The sequence below is a fragment of the Triticum dicoccoides genome, chromosome 5A (assembly GCF_002162155.2).
Source record: "Triticum dicoccoides isolate Atlit2015 ecotype Zavitan chromosome 5A, WEW_v2.0, whole genome shotgun sequence".
NCBI classification, from domain to species: domain Eukaryota; kingdom Viridiplantae; phylum Streptophyta; class Magnoliopsida; order Poales; family Poaceae; genus Triticum; species Triticum dicoccoides.
Window position 1 is genome coordinate 35,599,005 of NC_041388.1, and position 21,135 is coordinate 35,620,139.

The window sequence follows — 21,135 nt, forward strand, 5'->3', positions numbered from 1 at the left end:
CTCTTGAGCATGACCTGAAACCCAACATCTTGGGAAGAAGTAGGTTTTTTTCTTCTTTCTGTTTATGCTATCTGTGTAGTTCTGTGACCGATTCACACACTCTTCTACTATCGCTGTATGGCTATGATGAACCGGACAAGTCGACATTGGTCGCCCATATATATACTGGAGGCTCCTGCTATTGGTTCGTGTTTGTCCTCCTAGTATTTTTAGTGGTCAAACCGAAATGTGCGTCCTGAATCCATTCATCGGTCATCGGTTCAAATCCGATAGTCGCCTTTTTTTCTCTATCGATATTCTACGAACAATAATCTCTTTTTTTCCGAATTAAATGGAGAATCCAGGATCTTTTATGTTTTTTACCTTACAATTTTGCTAGATACAAAACAATAAAATAAATAATATATATACAAAAAATAAAGATTTTGATGAAATTCCATTTTTTATGCCTCAAACATTAATTGTCAGCTTGTTGTGTCTAAAGAAGCAACTGCTCCGTTGTTGGTACTGCAGTATACATAATCTTATTCATTGATCAATCGCTGTACAACAAAGGAGTGCGAGATATGCCCAAGAAGAACCTGAAACATACATACACTAGTTTCAGGCACTTGGTGGAGGCGGAGCAAACAAGAATCATACCCACTGTCATGTCACTTGGCGCGGTAATAGCCCAAGTGTGTAAATTAAGCCGTGCTTTGAAGTGAATTATCGGTTGTACCGCTCATCAACATCCATCTCAGAGAGTAAGAGCAAAAAATCACACTCTAAGTTATTTGATATGGAGATGTAACAGGGACCTCCAAATCGTCTAAATAATTTCTTGGTATATTTTACTGGGGGATTTGATTATTTGCCCCTTATTACTTCGCACTTTGATAATTTGCCACTGCTTACATTGGATTTGATATTTTAGCACATCTTACTTTGGACTTTGATTTTTTGCCCTTGCCCACGAGGAAAGACAAGTTTGTCCCTGCTCCACCCCATTGACCACGCCGCGTACGCCCGAAGCTCGAGGCGCGATTCCTGGGACGCGACATGCGGATCGGCGAGGAGCAGAAATCCGAAGCGACGGCGAGGCGGCTTGACTTGCCGCCCATGGAGGAGCCCCGCGGCGTCACGTGAGACTGCCTGTTGTCGGGGTTGGCATCGCAGGTAGGCCGCACGCCTCTGCACCGAGCTCACCATGGCCGGCACGGTCCTCACTCGCCATGGTCCGGACCGCGCCGCTCATTCATCTGCGTGGACGCGTCCGCCCAGGACCACGGGGGGAAGTCGCCGTCAAGGACCATCGGGGATGGGGAGTGAGGCAACGAGCTCCTCTCCCGTGGGACGCGCGTCATGGAGCTGCTGCTGACTCTTGCCGGCAGGGCCCCGCGTGTGTCGTGCTCGTGGCCGGCACTTGCCTTCGTCGTACTCATGGCGCCCATGCTGCTATTGCTGTTGCTCGTGGGGAGGAACGAGGAGCATGGGGTGGTGGTAGGGAGGAGCAAGGGGCGGCACCAGAGAGCTACAAGTGCGGCGGCGAGGAGCAGCAAGGGCCGGCGCCAAAGAGCAGCAAGGGCGGCTGCGAGGAGTGCCTAGCTGGCGGGGAGGAATTTGGGGAATTTCACGTGAAGGGCTCGGTCTTCAGTCAAACATGCACAAAGGGCAATATGGTCACTGGCTTTGGATATATATCAAACATATACCATCAAATACATTTGAAAGGATTGTTTTTAGGGGGAAAAGAGCAAACAATTAAAGTTCAAAGTACATGATGGCTCACCACTTTATGCCTTCGTGGAGGCATGCCATCAATCGAGATCACCTTCTTTCTTCCTCTGACAAGCCTTTTGAGTAGACCACAAGGGTCAAGATGACCATACAGACCTTTGGAGCCCGTCCATGTAACTTAAAGTTGAGTTTGCATCTCTCCTTTAATCATTAACCATAATGATATGATTCTCTTGTGCCCATTTGCATATCTCCTTTGGCGAATTGTGCTTGTTGCTTTCAATATGTCACCACACACAATAATCACGAATATGTCTCGAAATAGGTTGTGTTGTGTTCATACTAAATTTACGGCCCCAATTCTTGTGGGGATATGTGCCTTACTTGATATCATTTAGCTTAGTCGTCGCGTGGTGTAGTAGGAAGTGTGACACAGCTAGACACGACGCATAGGTGACCACTTGACAACATGCACCATCAAAGTGCCATGAAAGCGCATCGTGCATGGTGCACCACGACATACATCGTTGAGATGTGGGAGTTGCGATCTTCGGTAATGACGAGATTATCTTGACTATCCGCCATTGGGGCACCACATGCATCGAGGGGACACATGCACATTCGGTGCATAATGGCGGTTAAGCATTGTTATCCTATTTAAGGAGGCAGTCTTCACTTGATTTCCTATGCCATAATTCCACTTGATCAATTATAAAAACTTATTTACAACTTGACGTGCATGTGTATCCCGATCTGAATTCCTGCGCGGCCTACATTAATTTAATGGTTAAACTTACATTGATGATCTCGTTATGTCGTACATTAACTTACATTGATGATCTCGTTATGTCGTACTCCCTCCGTCACGGTTTAGAAGACGTGTTTGGAAATTCTCTGGAACCTAGGTGGTTATCTATTGGTTGTGAGATGAGCTGAAAAATACCATTCACACTACGCATGCATATAGAAATAGTATATCGGAGTACTAATTAGCTACTAGAAATAAATGTAATGCGCCCTAAACCTTGTCTATTGTGGAAACACACGCAAATTTAACTGTGACGGAGGAAGTACATTCTCCGAGCCTCGGTTGGCGCTAAACAAAGTTTAGTGGTCATTGCAAAAATAGTTTAGAGTCATGGTCATTTGATATGTGAGCATGTGAGGGACTAATATGCTAGGATTTTCCATGTGTTGAAAAGAGATCAAACAATGACCATCCCAGTTTGTTAAAGCAACTAGTTTGGGTGGTGCATCTAAACTATTAATTTATTTTTAAAGCAACACTAATTCCTTTAGAGGAGACGATCTCTTTCCCTACAAAGTAAATTGAAAGAAGAAGAAAAAAATAGAGAATCACTTAGGTTTATTGTCTATTCTAGAAACTATAAAAAATATGAAAAGAAGAAAAATTAATAAGCCCACTAAAGATAATATGTTAAAAGCACGCGTTGTTGGGAAGCACATGATGCCTCATCACTTTATGTCTTGGTGGAGGCATGCCATCAATGACCATCACCTTATTTATTCTTTTGCCACTTTTTCGAGTAGATGATTATCAATGACCATCACCTTATTTATTCTTTTGCCACTTTTTCGAGTAGATGATTATGTAGGGTCAAGATGACCATGCAGACCTTTGGAGCCCCACCACCCATTCTCAACCAAGACAAATAAGCTTAAGAATGGTTTAGTGTAAAATATAATGTCACGTTGTAATACTCAATGTATGTCAAAGTAAGGTTGCATCCGTTAATGACAACCAATCATGCATAAAAAAAGATATTAAAAAGAATGAAACTATTCTGCCAAAATGTGGTAGAAGCAAGCTTATGGAAATGATTGATTTGGCCACCCGTCGTTAAGGGTGGTGAATGGGCATGCTACTCTGAAATCTCGCTAGTTGAGAATCACCGTAGCTAATTAAAATGAGCATGTGCATGCGTGTGCGTGATGAGCTTCACTAGCATTTCTTTACGTATGGAAAGATATTAACTAGGCAGGCATGCATCCCACAGCATAGCCAAAAATGTTATACGCGCTCCCTTGATCGGACGAAACTTGCACGTGGTTTCCTCTCTACATCAATGCGACGACCGAGACCATCACATGCTTCCGCCTGGGTCGCTCGCGTAGTCTCTCGCGCATCGCAGCCTTGCATGCTCACATGTACGGTGAGTCCCCTCCCCCTCCCTTCCCCGTTCATCTACTCCCTCCGTTCGAAATTATTTGTCGCAGAAATGAATGTACCTAGACGTATTTTAGTTCTAGATACATCCATCTCCGAGACAAGTAATTCCGAACGGAGGGAGTAGCTTCTAGGAGCACTACGCATGCATGTGCACCTGTGTGTGTTGGGTGAGCAGCATTGCCAAAGATGGTGTAGGTCGCGGCCTCACTTTGCATCGCACACGACCACACTCGCTACTTAAACAGCTACGCAGTCCACAACACCAGTGGCCGGCAGCCTCCAACACCACCCTTGGAGTGTAGCACGTCGCTCGCGTAGGGAAAAGGAAGCACCTCCCACATCCGACGAGTGACGGTGAGTCCCTCCCCCTCCGTCTCCTCGTTCTTGCATTTTGTCGCTGAATTCTTCTTTCTCTTCCTCTTTCTTCCTGTTGACCTTGACTAACAGTGCCTCAGTGTCTCATCTCCTCATCTTGTCCAGGTTTGATCCATGGAGTCCCCGCAAAAGAAGGCTCCTGCATCCATGGACGGCAGCAAGGCGCCTCATCTGCTGCCGGTGACCCTGTCCCTGGCCAAGAAGACGCCTCGTCCTGATCTTGTCCGAGGAGTCAGTTCATGGGCGCTCCTCACCGCCTGCCACATCGCGCTCTCCTTGGCCATCGCACCGTAATAGCCTACGCACTCTACCACTTCCACGTCCGTTGCAGCCAGGTACGCCCGATTCCCCTTGCCCTACCCCTTGGCTGCTGCCCTTCTCCATGCCTTCTCAATTTCCACTCCTCCACAGTCCTCCTTCTTTCTGTGCTGCGACCAGCTTACGGACGCGGAGGAAGCCATGGTGAACGCCCTAGGGATCGGGCTGCTGTGCTGCCTCGTGCTCCAGGCGGCCGCGGCGGTGCTGGCCCTGCGGCTCCCGTGCCGCCGCCGTCGCCGCGCCCTCGCCTACCTCACGCTCGTGCTCACTATCGTCGGCCACTTCATCATGGCCGCCATAGCCCATATCCTCCTCGTTGCCGACCCAGGAGACCTCTTCTTCCGGATCTGCTCCACCGGGGGCCTCTTCATCTACGCAGCGGGAGACATCATCAGCTTCTTGGCCCTCCTCCTCGGCAGCGGTGAGGAGTAGGACTGAGAAGCAGGGGTACGTAGGCAGCGTCGCAGCGATCATGTCCATGGATCAGCTGGTGAGGTACTAATGAGGGACTGATAAATAATGAGTAGGAGTATGCATTATGCTAGCTGCCACAATTGACCGAGTGCCGTATGCGTGAATCTACCAGTGTACTCGACTGTTAATTGGATAGATCGGAGATGCTAGTACGTATTTGTGTAATGTGTTACGTACCCTGAATTGTGCCCGTCTTTGATGCAGTAGTATTCCACCTTTCCTCTGTAGTATGATCAGACATCATTTATATGCTTATTTATCCAGCTTCGATATAATTGATGTTGGTGAGATTGTCACTTCATGCAGTATAGGAGTATATGTTAACTATGGTTTTTCATGCAGCCGCTGGCTAATCCACTGGGGATAAAGCTGTTGTTCCAACTTGTGTATAATTGAAAATGCAAATGTAACTAGGTTCCTAGTTTCAACTTACTCCTACCTGCTGATTAAGCATGCGGTTTTCTAGAGTTGTGCGATAAACGTCTCATCATGGTTTTTAGCTGTTTTGATCTAGCTTAGCAAGCTACCTCAATTTAGCTGCACAGTGATATTTCAGCTACGCATGTAACCCGCGTGCTTCGTGCCCTGCTGGTTTTGCCAGCCCGGGTAGCGTGCCATTGCTGCTTTGCCATGCCCGTGACTACATGCGGTAATGCATGCATGCATGTCACCATGTGCACCGCTCTATCTTTGCCAAGAATATGAGAGGTGGTGGGGATCCAAAGGTCTGTCAACACGGTTTTTTGTTTCACAAAAACAAAAGGTCTACAGTGTACTCGACTTGACCCATGTCATCTACTCCAAAAGACCCATCAAAAGCAGAAGAAAAAAGGACGATGATGATTCATGAATAACCCCTCAAGCCGTGTAGAAACCATGAAGAAACCCAACCAATAAAATGCCTCAAGTGTGACCTCAGGAAAAAGGAAATCTTCACATGCATGCTCACAGCTCACTTGGCGACTATTGCTACGGACAACAAAACTTGTTTAGCGTCCGCCAAGGTTCACACAATATAATAGTACGAAATAACGAGGTCGTCAACATCAGCTTATAACTAGTAAATTAAAGTAGCTTGTGTCAGTATTCAGATGGAAATCCTTATGCCGGTAAGTTCTAGGGATGCTTTATAATTTATCAAGAGGAATACTAGCGTATGAAATAATGTGAAGAATGGCCTTGAAGGTGAATAGAAGATAAAAACACTGAATTCTTTCATGGAGTTGCAAGCAACAGAATAAGTACAAACAATATCTTTTGTCTGACTCAGGGAAAAAGTATGGACCTCCAATATCTACCGAACGTCAGATTTCTAGCGATGTCAACCCGAACGAGTAGTTCGCTGGAGAACCCCCTCCAGCGCGAACGTTCTATTCGCTACAGGTAACCCGCCAAGCGAATACAAAGCCGTACATGACCTTCGCTAGGCTTCTGGCCCAATCATCATTCCCCTATGCAAATAAATAAATAAATGAAATATTAAAAAAGAAAGTTTTTTCATGATGTAGGTATAAATAAAAAATAGTATAATTGACAGGTTGTACACAACAAAATTGGATGACAAAATTTGTCATATTAAAAACAAGAACAAACATAAATATTTTGTTTCAAACAAAAAAAATCTCATAAAAAATTAAGTTTTTTTTGTGGAAATAACATGGCAAATTTAAATTAAAACAGAAGAGTTCACATAGCAAAAGTCTACATTGCGGAAAAAAGGTTGTGCTTGTAAGAAGGTCCAAAATTGCCATGTCAAAAAATTTGATAGCACGTAAAAAAGGAATTTACCATGGTACGCTAAATAAAATCGCTATGGTCCAAGAAAATGTTGCAAGACAAGAGAACTATGGTCTAAATTGCCATCCTGCTTACAAAAAATTACCATGGTCTAACCAAAAAGAAATTGGCATCGTCTACATAACGAAAATTGCTAAAGTACCTACGGAAAAAACTACCATGGTCTAATGAATATAAAATTTCCATGCTATAAAATAATATAGCAGCTATGTTACCTATAATAAAATTGCACATGAAAAAAATATAAAAATATTGACCAATAAAACATGGATTTTTTGATAATTTGTAGTGGGCACATGGCAAAATTTGGAATTTTCTAATTAAAAAAAGATGGAAAATATTAGGGAATTTTGCCATGGATACATGGTTAATCTTGTTGCATGTACAACATGGTTGGTTATGAAAAAAAATATAAATTTGTTGTGGTTCTTAAATATAGAAATTTGCCATGGTTCTATTAAAAAGTGAACATTGCCGTGGTTCATTAGCTGAATTTGACATGGTACTTGAAGTGAATTTGTCATGGTCCATAAACTTAATTAGCCATGGTCCATAAACTAAATTTCCCATGGCCCCTAATTTTTTTTGCCATGTTCCATAAACTTAATTTATCATGGTCCTAAACTGAATTGGTCATGGTCCCTATTTTTTTTACCATGGTACATATAAGAAAGGAAAATTGCCATGGTACGTAAACTGAATTTGCCAAGGTCCATGAAACACTCGGGGCGTATCGGCAAGTTTGGAGGCCAGCACAGAATCCCTTGACATGGCCATGAGAGTGTGCGATAAGCGATAATGCCACATGTGGCGACACTTGGTGTCCATCAGCAGCGCCACTCAGTTATGCCACGGTGCAGTAGGCATGCCAATACAGGTGCTGGGCCCAACTCAACAACCACCATCAGGAAGGCACATCATGCATGGTGTGCCAAGACACACATGATCGGGACACGTGCCTTATGAGATTTGGGAATGCTAATTTCATCTTGTTCGTCCGCCATTGGGGCACATCCTTTGATGGGCCAGATGCATATCCACTGCATTGTGGCAGTTATTTGCTGTTATCCCCTATAAGATGCTAATCCACACTTGATTTGATATGCCACAATTCCTCTAATGGTAAAACTTATTTTGATGATCTTGTTATGTTGTGCATTCTTTGAACGTTAGTTAACACTAAATATGTGATCATGTGAGGGATTAATTCGTTAGGATCTTGATATTTCCCTAGATGCCAAAATACTTCATGTGTTGAGACATCATGACTTCCAATCGATTGAGTTTCCATGTGCTCAGAATAGATTAAACAGTGACCATCTTACTTTGTTAAAGCAACTAGCTGGTTATGTAGGCTCCGGCGGTCCAACAACATCTGAATTGTTGCTTTTAATTAGGCCAATGCTAATTTATGTAGATGATCCACCCTTTTCCTTACAAAGTAAAGGAAAAGCAATAGGGAATGGGTAGGTTTGTTGTTCTCTTCTAGAAATTAGGAAAAATTGTTAGAAAAGAGAAAAATAATCTTACTCAAGATAATGCGTTGAACACGTGCATGCTTGGAAAGCACATGATGCTTCGCCAATTTATGCTTTGGTGGAGGCATGCCATCAAGCCGCATCATTGCCTTTATATTTTTTGACACACTTTTTGAGACAATGACATGAGTCAAGATGGAACATGTTGACCTTTGGAGCTCCCATTCCGACAAAAATAAGTAAGCCGATGAGTGGGCTCGTTAAAAAACCTAATGGTTGATCCATCACATTGTAACAATAGGCAATGTAATTTAATTTTTTGGTTACCTACTAATGGCATCCAAGCAAAAACGGAGTAAATAAAAATCAAAGTTTCAGCCACAATGTTGTACTACTAGCTTTTTTCTAGTGAATGTTGTACTACTAGCTATCCGTGACTTCACCATTTGCACCGAACGAGGCAGGCGACCCCGAGGACATGCCGGGGTTCGTCCGCGCGATCCGCGACTTCACCATTGTGCCAAGCTGGGTTGCACTGCCGGTGCTCATGTACTCTGCAGACCCGGTAGATGAGCCGGGGTACATGAGGGCATTGAGGGAGTCCGTGGAGACACTGGCAAATTCGAGCGCTACCGCGGAAGAATTCGTCCTCTACTTCAACGGCAGCGATGATGATGACTCCGACAAGAGCGTATAAGATGGCGACGGTTGAGTGTCACAAAAACCCAAATTTCTCCTAAATTTTGGTTGTGAAATTAGGAGCATATGCATCCATGATTTCCTTGCATATGTGGATTTTGAGACCAACAAGGCCAACACTGAATTCAAATGGAAATTTGAATTTGGTTGAAAACCATGATGGTCCCACCCAAAAATTATTTTTGGAAAACTTGCATAAGGGCAGGAAAGAAAATTTCCTAATATTATATTTTCCCTATTTATTCTCTAGTGAACGAGATTTTAAAAATAGTTTAATTTTGGTAATTAAACTATAAGTAAAATTCTGGAGTAAATTAATAAACAGAAAAACAGTAAGAAAATAAAGCAACATTGCGAAGGGCCCATTAGTTATTGCCAAAATATAGCTTGTCAAAAACCCTTGGAGAAATGTTCATTTAGTCAGAAATATTCCCAAGGTAATTTAGGAACACTTTCTCTTTTGAATAAAATTCAAATTCAAATTTGAAAATAAAAACATAAATCAGAAACTGAAAACAGAAATGAAGAGAGAAAGAAAAAAAGGCCCAGCTACCAGCTAGCCAGCCGACCAGAATTCTACCCCAACGTCCCGCAACCGCTGCCGACCCATGCGCCCACGACCCCGAGTATGCCCGCGCCCACAACCTCCACTCCGCCCTATAAGTAGCCCTGGACCTCCTCTCAACAAACCAAACCAATACAAAGTAATCACGCCATACCTGCTCAAACTTGGCAGCGACTAACCGAGCTAGCTAGTCTGATTTATGATGCAGAAGGCGGGCATTTTCTTTCTTTTCCAAAAAGAAATCCAACTGAAATGGTCACCATTTATCCGTTTAGAATCCATGTGGAAGATCAATCGATAAACAAAAAACCAAGCTCAGAGGTCTCAACACTTGAAACATCTTGGAATACAACCAAAAATATATATAAAGATCCTAGCCACTTAATACCACATATGCAATCTGAATAAGAAAAAAAACCCTAACATGCTCACTCACTGAAAGACTATTACTATAGGCGAGAAAATTTGTGTAGCATCAGCTAAGGTTCTAAGAATGTACGACATAACTAGCTCATAAACATAAGTTTAGTCGGTAAATTAAAGTTGTTTGCGCCATAATTCAGATGGAAATCCATAGCCCATCAGGTACTGGATATGGTTCAGAATTCATCAAGAGGAATTTAGGCATAGGAAATAAATTTAAGATTGGCCTTAAAGAGGAATACAGCCTAAATGACACTTGATGTCTCACAGAGTTGCAAGTGGCGGAAGAAGGAGAAGCACAATATATTCTTTCTGCTTGAAACAGGGACAAAATATTAACCCAAAAGACAACTAACATCTTGGAGCATGGATTTATTTTTTATTTTTTATTGCGGGTAGATCTTGGAGCATGTTACCTCCTTTCTCAAAGAATGGTTTGATCCAGCTGAAGATTTTGCTTGTAAACTTAGGGAGGATGTCACAAAATTGTGAGGAATTAAATTGTAAACATTCGTAGGTGGGTATATTCCCTAAGATGCAACTTCAGAAAAAAGAAATCCCTCTCATGCTCACAAATCACTGAATAGCTAGACAGGGGACTAGACGCAACATGTTCCAGTTGGCAAATTCAGCCAGGGGACTAGACTCGACGCAACATATCAATCAAGATGACAAAACTAAACAAGCAGAAACTGCAAATACATATCAATATATCTTTTTTCCATGTCCCAGCTCTCTAAATTGATTAGTTGCCCTTGTATCTCAGCAGCTCCCATATGTTCAGTTCAGCAGTCACATGTGCACCACTTCCGTCCCTCTGCATTTCCCAACCAACATCGCACGGTGCTCACCGTGATAGTTGCACTCGCGATCGTCTAGCCAGGAACAAAAAATCACCAAGTGAAAACAAAATGCATCGTCTGGACTGTTAGGTAATCCAAACATAAGTTAGTATTAATTAGGTAAGTTTGAGATTACCAGTAGGTAGTCATGTTTGAGTCCTGTTAGCATAAGTATTAAGTGCGACCAGCGTGGCCGGTAATTAGGAAAGTATGGGTCTTTGCCAGTCCGGTTAGAGCTAGCTTTGGCGTATAGTATTTGGAGTTGGTGTTCGAATAGGATTTGTGTTCGGCTAGCTAAGACGTCTCTGTGTGTATATATGCACAGGTGTCGCGTGAGTTTTGTACCGAGACAAGAGGAGAAAAGGTAATAAAGAGAAAGAAAAGAGGGCACAAGAAGAGCCCTTTGGCTATCAGTTTTTTGTGCGCGTGTGTTTGTGCAGTTTGATGTGATTGATCCTAAGGTAAATTTCCAACAAGGACCATGGATGGCCAACGTGCCTCTTCTGTTATCCAAGTAACACACTAGGATACTGATACTACTGGATTAAACTGCAGCAATTTCATCAACATTAATCATAGGGAAGCTGGATATAACTATCGTGCTCATGTCTGATCATAAGTACATTAAGCAACGCAAATATACCAACTAGTACTAGCTAGGAGAGCTAGGTAGCTACTAGATTCACACATACTCAGTCCTGCTGAAGCTGAACTAATCGGCTGCCCTGCTCATCAGTCATTCAGTCCTCAGTCGATCTATCCAATTAACAGTAGTACTAAATTCAGACATACCGCACTCCATGAACGAACTGATCCATGGACATGATCATCTGCAGCTAGCTGAACTACCCGAATCACCTCCCAGGAGGAGGCCCAAGAAGCAGAGGAGGTCGCCCCCCGCGAAGATGACGATGCTGGCGGTGCAGAAGACCCTGGCGAAGACGTATCCAGGGCAGTCGGCGGCGAGGAGGAGGCGGACGGCGGCGGCGTACATGCAGTGTCCGACGAAGGTGAGTCCGAGCGCGCGGTCGGCAAGGGAGCGGCGGACCAAGCGGCGGGAGCACGGGAGCTGCAGCGCCTGGGGTAGGGCGCAGCAGAGCATGCCGAGCCAGAGGGCGCTCGCCTCGGCGGCCTCCGCGACCGCGTCCGTCCACTGGACGCAGCGCAGGAGGAAGGAGGACTGCACCCACTCAGACCAAGCATGAACATGATGATGGATGGATCGATCGAAACCATCCAAGCGGAGCGGCCCTAGTTACGTACTCGTACCTGGGAGGGTGCAGCAGAGGTTGTAGAGGTCTCTGGCTTTTAGTATTTCCCACCCTTTAGTTTCTTCCCCTCCCTTTCCTACCCTCTCTTTTTTTTCTTTAGTTATACGGTTGAAATATAGTCCATTCTATGTAAATTATGTTCGAGCTATGCTGAAATCCGCCGTGTTTGATAAAATCTGTCCAGTTTATTGAAAAGCGGTTTGAAATGTATGCGGGCATGATTGGATGGGCTCCCGTATCATTGTCTGTGAACTGGTCTCCGCCGGTCCCTGAACGAATACGATATTCGATTTGGAATCAGCATTGGAGATGCCCTAAGGTATTTGATTTAGAGCAAACCTAATTCATGAAGAGGATCAAGTCTATCCCTTGAAAAAGTAAAGAGAAAGAAGAATTGAGCTTCTTCGAGATGATGACATGAAAACTTGGGTGGTTGAAAAGTAAATGAAAGCAACAGAGACTGGCTCGGGTATGAATTTACTAAAGCAGGAGAGAGATAGAGAGAAAGAATAATTGATCAGCGCTCAAGATGATGACTTGAAAACTTGGGTTGTTGGAAAGTAAATGATGTCTCGCAACTCCATTCCTTGTTGGAAGGATTCCATCAATCATCATCGCCTTCTTTCCTTTTTTGCACACTTTTTGATTAGTTGACAATGATATAGTTGAACCGTGGACCTTTGGAGCCCCACTTCCCATTCTCTTCAAAGATGGATAAGTGGATGGTGTGTGTTTTGAGCTTCACTCACAATTACGATGTGTAGACTTTTGATAGATCATATTGCCATGTAGGCTCGAGTGGTCCGACATCATCCAAGGTATTTTACTTAGAGCAAACCTAATTCCTGAAGAGTAGCCGGTCTCTTCCTTGACAAAGTAAAGAGAGCGAAAGAAAAGCAATAGAGAATGACTCAGGTATGTTTCTAGTTTTGAAATTTAGTGAAGTGGTTGAGAGAGAGAAGAATTGAGATTACTTGAGATCATGACTTGAAAACTTGCATTGTTGGAAAGTACACGATGTCTCACAACTTTATTCTTTGTTGAAGGCATAGCATCAATCGTCATCGTCTTCTTTCTTCTTTACACGCTTTTTGATTAGATGACAATAATCAAGTTGAACCGTGGTCCTTTGAAGCCCGACTTTCTATTCTCGGCAAAGTTAGATAAGTGGATGAATGAGCTCGTAGAAAAACATAATGAATGATCCATCACGTAGTAAAAATTGTGGTTGTACTTGCTAATGACATCCAGGCAAAGAATTAATAAATAAAATTGCTGGATGAGCCACCAGTTGTTAGAGTGGTACTACCTCCGTCCTGGTTTATTGGTCTCTATTGTATTTCGTGTCATATTTTCACCATAGATTGAACTAACCAAATGTTCATACATGTCATCGAAAATTTAATCATTGAAAAGTATGTTCAAATACGAATCCAACAATATAATTTTTGTTGACATATATTAACATTTTTTTAGTTAAATTTTTGGTCAAAATTTGACACAAACTACAAAGGAGATCTATAAAATAGGACGGAGGTAGTACTTTTTTTCTTTCTGAAATGGAGATCTTTAGAGTGGTATGAGTTGCATGAAACACGCGCGCCGGGTTACACGTGTATGCTACTGTAGTAGAAATCGCACTAGATGAAAATTACCGTGCAGCTAAAATGAGCTCAAATGTATGATGGGCTTCACTCGCATTTGTGTGCAGCTGCAAAGAAATTTAGCGTCCCACCTACTGCCACGAGCTGGATCCATGGACGACCCTGTCCACCAGGTCAGTGAATGGGCGCTCCTCACCGCCTCCTTTGCCACGAGCTACACAATCGCCAACCTATTCGGCCACTACCTCGTCCCCTGCGGCCAGGTAATTAACGACGAGTGATTTTCCTGTGTTCCACTACCCCTTGGCTGGTGCTCTTCTCCCTGCCTTCTGAATTTGCCTTGACTCTCCACAGTCCTCCTTTCTGAATTTGGGACCAGCTGACGGACGCGGATCCTGCGGAGGAGACCACCCTCCAGTGGCGGAGTCAGAAAAATCAGACAAAATGGGCCGAGTATTGTTAAAGCTTGTTGGGGCGGGCCAGTCCATCAAAGAACACCATTTTGGCACAAAAAAAATCATTGTTACTATTCATATTTTGGCACCAAAAAAATGAGTGACTTCTGAGGCTAGAAGTATGCCTCTGAACAACTCCCGAGACATTGTTACTTGGGCACTGGATAGTAAAGGGTAATTTACTACTAAGTCAGTTATGGGTGGCTGGAAAGGAATATGTCTGGCCCGAATTACAAGTGGGTATGAAAGCTACGATTCCTTTGAAAATCAAAATCTTCCTATGGCAGCTCTTTCAAAATGTTATACTTACGCGGGATAACATGCCAAGTAGGTATTTGCCTGGGAATCCCGCCTGTTTTTTTTTTGTATGGATGTGGAGACTGCGAATCACATGTTCTTCACCTGCTCATTTGCACGCACGGGTTGGGGCGTGTTGGGATTGACAACGGGGGCTTCTTGCTGCCCTCGATCTCTCTGGCAAAGCTGGGCTTAGTTATATCAGTTTTTTCCGGGAGGGAAAAAGTTTTATATGATGATTATTGCTACCATTTTCTGGGGGATTTGGTGCATTCGTAACAAAGTTACATTCGATAAATACGATGTCGGCACTCCGTTGGAGGCTGTTTTCACTGCTTTTTCGTTTATGTGGTATTGGGCATGACTGCTTAAAGGAGACGACAAGATGGAGTTGCAGGCTGGGTTTAAGAGGCTGGCTCAAGTTTCTGTTGTTCTGGCGGACAGAACCTACCCGCGTGGCAGGCTTCTTCTGGGTGATGAAGCTGCGATCCGGATCGGCTAAATTGCTGCACTGCCTAGTTTAAACTTGTTCCACTGGGGTTTGATGCCCGCTGGAGTCTGTTGTTCCTATGTTCTCCTTTCGTTGTTTCAGTGTCCTGTAGTCGTCTCCAGAATGTTTATTGGGCACTGGTTTAGTGTCGTCGGGTTTTCGTCCTATGGTGGCTGGCCCGTTTTAGGATCATCCACAGTGGGTTTCCTGACGGTGCACCAACTCGCTCCCTTCTTTCGGTCTCCTTTTGCTCTAGTCTATCTCATTTCGCTTTGGCTGGTGGGTGATGTTTTGCACAGTACTCAACAAACTGATGTATTTATGTTAATTGCAAAGTTAACGGAAAGGGGTGTGAGCCCGGTTGGAAAAGAAAATGAAAGCAATAGAGACGAGCCTAGATATGAATTTACCGAAGTGGGAGAGAGAGAAAAAAAATTAAGCTTACTCGAGATGATGACTTGAAAAGTTGAGTTGTTGGAAAGTAAATGCTATCTCATGACTTTATTCCTTGTTGGAGGCATGCCATTAGTGGCCATCATCTTTTTTCTGTTTTTGCACGTTTTTCAATTAGATGACAATGAACGGGTTGAACCATGGACTTTTGGAGCCCCACTTCCCTATTCTCTTCAAAGATAGATAAGTGGATCAATGAGGTCGTAAAAACATAATAGATGATCCATGATGTAGTAAAAATAGACAATGTAACTCAAAATACATCCAAGTGTAAAAATAATGTTGGATGAGCCACCAGTCGATAGAGTGGTATGAGTTGCACGAAGCACGCCAAGTTACATGCGTATGCTACTGTAGTAGAAATCGCAATAGATAAGAATGAACGTGCACCTAAAATGAGCTAAAATGTGTGACGTCCAGTCGAGAATGATCCTCGTGCTGCAGCGCGCTCTCTGTCGCTCGGCTATTTAAACAGCTCCACACCAAAACTCCGTAGCCCTCCGCCTGCAAACTCCAACACGTTCCCTCCAGCCCAGGCGAAAGCGTACCGGAGCAGCGAAGCACCCTCCAGCGACGTCGCTCGCTCCACATCCGACAAGCGACGGTCAGCCCCTCCCCTCCCCTCTCCCTCCGTCTCGTTCGAATATTTGGAACTAGCTATCCAGCGTGGGCTTCATTTCTTGCTGGTGAATCCTTTTCTTCTCCTGCATCTACTTCTTTTTCTTGCTGGTCCATCGTTTCTTTTTGAGACAAGGAATTGAACTAGTAGTGCCTTCTTGTCCTAGCTACTCGCTTGGATCCATGGACTCCTGGCAAAGAAGGGTTGGATCCATGGAAGAGGCCAGCGAATGGGCGCTCCTCACGGCCTCCTACGCCGCCAACTCCGCAATCGTCCACGCTGTCTACCGCTACCTCGTCCCCTGCAGCCAGGTAACGACGAGTGCACAACCAGTGATTCTCCTGTCCTGTGTTCCACTACTACAACCCGTTGGCTCTTGGCTGGTTGCTAGATATCCCGATCAAATCTTTTATCCGGGTTCGTCCTCTGCTGCAGTCCTTGTTTCGGCGGTGCGACCAGCTGACGAGCGTGGATCCCGCCGAGGACACCACCCTCTGGACCGGGATGCTGTGCTGCCTGCGCCACACTCCAGGCGGCCGCGGCGGTGCTAGCGTTGCGGCTCCCGTGCCACCGTCGCTGGGTCCGCCCCGCCTTCGCCTACCTCGCACTCGCGCTCACCATCGTCATCCACTGCATGTACGCCGTCGCCGTCGCAGCCCGCCTCTTCCTCGTCGACGACCCACAAGACATGTTCATCACGATCTTCTGCACCGTGGCCCTCGTCTTCTTCGTGGCGGGCGACATCAGCAGCTTCCTGGCCCTCTTCCATGGAGGTGAGGAGTAGGACTGAGAAGCAGGGCAAGCTGTACGTAATCGACTAGTATATGATCAGACATATATAATTCATATGCTTATGCATGTCCAGCTTCCGCATAGTCCATGTTGGTGAATTGGTACTGCAAGCAGTTTATATACATGAACTCATGTTTTTTTTTTTGCGAGGGATATGAACTCATGTTGTTCCCGGTGTTGAGAACTGCTACTCATTCATTCTCTATGAACCGGTGGCCGGTGTATCAATGTAGTCCATGTGGGTTCCAAATGTCGGTTTGGTCCGGATTTTTCCACTCGTGTGAGATTGTTTAGTACTGTACACGTGCGTGCATATCGATCATGGGTGCAATCCTACATGTCAGCGTGCACACGTGATGTGCAGTCCTACATATCGTTAGCCATCCATGGTACAGACTGTAGAGGCATACTAGCGCTGATCTTTAGGTCGGATCGAGCCTCAGTCTCAACTTGGTGAAATGATTCAGGAATAATGCTAACGTCGTTGTATCACATCCTATGGTTGACAGGATGTAGGCCAACTGTGTTAGGATAAGTTGTATAGGGAGAGAAAGTAGTTTAAATTGTACTCTGTCTTCTATCCCTTCTTCTGTTCCAACTCCTGTAACCTTGATCGATCCTGTTACGATCGATCGTTCCTTGTAAGCCACGGCAATGTTTCTATATCTTTTATATCTAAATAGCTAGCCCCCACTAAGGTATTTCTCTCAACATGCAAGCATGCCACCTCATCATTCAACATGCATAAGAAAAGGCCCACCTCAACATGCAACTATGCATATTAAAAATCCACTACAACATGCATGCATGTAAAATTCCATTTTATTATGCTATTTACATTTAATTCTTATATACTTTCAGAAACTATTGTTTCAAGAATTCATGTTTCATATAATCAAAATCTCATTGAAATATTGCAAACATTTTCGCAACAACGTGTGGCCCAGACGAAGGGTTCTACGCTTCCCACAATAACTTATATGGTAATCAGAGCCCCTTCCTCTCGTACATCTAGCCACGACAATTAGATCGATCTAGTTGATCGAGAAGAGAGAAAAAAAAGAGAGCCGAGAGAAAGCTATGGCAGGCACCGCCGCTAGCATCGCTGCTTCCACCGAGAACTCCTTGACCACATCCACCATGAGTTCCCTATCCACCCAATCCGCCGGATCCGCCTATGGGTCTTCTTCCACCTCCAGCAGCTCTATCTCTCTCGGTTCACCTCCATCAGAGAAGCTCATGAGGACAAATTTCCTCCTTTGGAAGGCCATCATGCTTCCCCAGATCAAGGGAGCACAGATGGAACACTTCCTGGACGCTGCAACGCCGGCGCCTCCTCCTACGCTCACCATCAACAAGGATGGGAAAGAAGAGCAGATCGTCAACTACGCCCGCACAATCTGGTACGCTCAACAACAACAATTGCAAGGTTATCTAATGGCATCTCTGTCTCGGGAGGTTCTTGCCCAGGTGGTGACTCTCCAGACGCCGCCTGAAGTGTGGGCGGCGATCCATGCCACCTTTGCTGCTCACACCCAGGCGCAAGAAATCAACAACCGCATCGAGCTTGCCAATCTTCATAAGGGGAACTCCACTATGGCAGAGTATCTCGCCAAAATCAAGGCGCTGGCGGACGAGATCGCCACCATCAGCGCTCCTCTCACAGATCGGGAGATGACCTCCTACGTCCTGAAGGGACTTGACCTGGAGTACAACTCCGTGGTCTCAGCCTTGCAAGCCCGCGTCGAGCCCATCACCACGCCAGAACTCTATAGCCAGCTTCTTAGCTTCGAGGCGCGCGTTAATCTTCTGCAAGGTACACATCACCGCCAGTCTTCTGTTAACAGTGCTTCTCGAGGGCGCGGCAATAGTGGTCGCGGCCGTGGTCACCAAGGTCGTGGCCATGGCGGCGGTCATGGCGGGCGTGGCAACAATCAGGCTCCGCCCCGCTTTTGTGGTGGTGACCGCGGTGGTGACCGCGGTGGAGGCTACAACAGCAACAACACCTCCTCCAACTCCCGCCGCACTAGGTGTCAACTATGCAAGAAACCGGGCCATGAAGTCATTGACTGCTGGCACCGGTTTGACGAAGACTTTGTACCTGATGCACGTCATGCAGCCGCCGCCATCCGGGAGCAAGGAGGAGGTGATGGTGATACAGTCTGGTATGCGGACTCCGGCGCTACGGACCATGTCACAAACGAGCTAGAAAAGCTTGCTCTTCGCGAGAGATATCATGGCAATGATCAGATTCACACCGCAAACGGTGGAGGTATGGAAATTCAACACATTGGTCAAGCTTCTATTAATTCATCTAATCTTAAACGTGATCTAGTTCTTAAAGATGTCCTTCATGTTCCTGAAGCTGACAAAAATCTAGCATCTATGTCTCGTTTAACTCTCGACAATAATGTTTTCTTTGAGACTCATCCCACCTATTTTCTCATAAAGGATCGGGCAACGAGGGAGCTCATTCATCATGGTAGATGCATCGGAGGGCTTTACCCCATCACATCAAGAGTCTTTAGTCGCAAGCGTCGTGAAGTCTACTCCGTCACCAAACCCTCCTTGGCAAGGTGGCATCAAAGATTAGGGCATCCTTCTTCAATCGTAGTCAAGCAAGTAGTCAATAAAGGCAATTTGTCATTGTCAAATAGTTCCAATAATGAGTCTGTGTGTGAAGCTTGTCAATGTGCCAAGAGTCACCAACTTCCCTATCCTGTGTCCAGTAGTGTGTCTCATGCTCCTTTAGAGCTTATTTTCAGTGATGTATGGGGTCACGCAAGAGATTCTTTTGGAAGGAAGAAATATTATGTTAGTTTCATTGATGATTATAGCAAGTTCACCTGGATATATTTGCTTAAGTATAAATCAGAAGTATATTCTATTTTCCAAGAGTTTCAGAAACTTGTTGAGAGATATTTTGACAAGAAAATTCTTGCAGTCCAAAGTGACTGGGGAGGAGAGTATGAGAAACTCAATGCTTTCTTTCATGACATAGGTATTATTCACCATGTATCTTGCCCTCATGCTCATCAACAGAACGGCTCGGCTGGGAGAAAACACCGTCACACTGTTGAAGTTGGTCTCTCTTTATTAGCTCATGCTTCCATGCCACTTAAATATTGGGATGAAGCCTTCATCACAGCTACTTATCTCATTAATCGTCTCCCTAGTAGAGTTATTGGCAATAAAACTCCTTTGGAACGTCTGTTTCATCAAAAACCAGACTATAACTCCCTCAAATTTTTTGGGTGTGCTTGCTACCCAAATTTGCGTCCTTATAATCGCCACAAACTTGAGTTTCGTTCTACTCAGTGTGTCTTCCTTGGCTATAGTAATCTTCATAAAGGATATAAGTGCCTAGAAGTTACTACAGGTCGCATCTATATTTCTCGAGATGTTGTCTTCGATGAGACCTTGTTTCCTTTTGCAAAACTGCATCCAAATGCCGGAGCCTTGCTTCGTTCTGAAATTTCCCTTCTTTCAGACTCTTTATCTAATTCTGATCACAAGGGTGAATTAATTAGAACTGATCATGTGGAAAAATCCATGGAAAATTTGGAGAATTTTGATAATTGTGCAGCAGCAGGGCGTGATTTTATGTGTGCAGACAATGCCAAAACTGGCGCTGGATCCCAGGAGGATTTTCCTGCAGGCGCAAAATCTGAGGCGTGGCGATCCAAGGCAGATCTCCCTGCAGGCGCGCGATCCCAGGAGGGAATCGGCGGCGCTGCAGGCTCTGCGCCTGATGATGCATGCACGCCCAGCGCGGGGAGACGCGCTTCTGCGGGCCAGATGGCCGACAACTGCCCAAGAGCGGACCCCACCAGCGACAGCGAGGCTGGTGGCCGCACGCGCTCTCCTGCGCCAACGGGCGGCACGCGCTCTCATGCGCCAGCGGGCGCTGATTCAGCAGTCGCTGATTTCGGTGCTGATTCTGCCGGGCCCAGCGAGGTGCGCTTGGATCTGGAGCCAGATTCGGCTGATCTGGTCGGTTCGGCTGCATCCTCCGGATCTTCTGTGGCAGGGTCTACAGCAGTGCAACACACATTACTACCGCTCCGTCATACAAGATCTCAGTCTGGAATTACCAAAGAGAAGGTTTATACTGATGGTACAATCAGGTATGATAAAACCAAGCGAGCTTTTCTTATTAGTACCAGTGAGCCCACACATTTGCATGATGCTCTTGCTCACAAAGATTGGAAGAAGGCTATGGATGATGAATATGATGCACTCATGAAAAATAAAACTTGGCATTTAGTATCAC

General features: G+C 45.0%; 1 protein-coding gene and 1 long non-coding RNA gene across 4 annotated transcripts; both read left to right on the top strand.

The window, feature by feature from the left end:
• The first annotated feature begins 4,111 nt into the window (after positions 1 to 4,111).
• On the top strand, positions 4,112 to 5,332 carry LOC119296896. Of its 3 annotated transcripts, none has more exons than XM_037574910.1 (3): positions 4,112 to 4,264; positions 4,366 to 4,620; positions 4,697 to 5,332. In XM_037574910.1, the coding sequence occupies exons 2-3, from the start codon at positions 4,525 to 4,527 to the stop codon at positions 5,033 to 5,035; spliced, it is 435 nt and encodes a 144-aa protein (XP_037430807.1). In that variant the 5' UTR covers positions 4,112 to 4,264; positions 4,366 to 4,524; the 3' UTR covers positions 5,036 to 5,332. The 3 variants fall into 3 exon arrangements, 2 of the variants coding, with proteins under 2 accessions (XP_037430807.1, XP_037430808.1); XM_037574911.1 differs by having other exon boundaries at positions 4,724 to 5,332; XR_005145440.1 differs by having other exon boundaries at positions 4,391 to 5,332.
• Positions 5,333 to 15,957: 10,625 nt separating this feature from the next.
• On the top strand, positions 15,958 to 16,573 carry LOC119297416. The gene is made up of 3 exons (XR_005145649.1): positions 15,958 to 16,055; positions 16,237 to 16,381; positions 16,506 to 16,573. It is a non-coding gene; the product is annotated as an uncharacterized LOC119297416 (long non-coding RNA).
• The last annotated feature ends 4,562 nt before the right edge of the window (positions 16,574 to 21,135 follow it).

Bases quoted from the DNA above. Each gene is read 5' to 3' on its own strand.
- LOC119296896 (XM_037574910.1), top strand. From the start codon at position 4,525: ATGGGCGCTCCTCACCGCCTGCCACATCGCGCTCTCCTTGGCCATCGC. The intron at 4,621-4,696 runs GTACGCCCGATT...ACTCCTCCACAG, and splicing joins TCCACGTCCGTTGCAGCCAG to TCCTCCTTCTTTCTGTGCTG.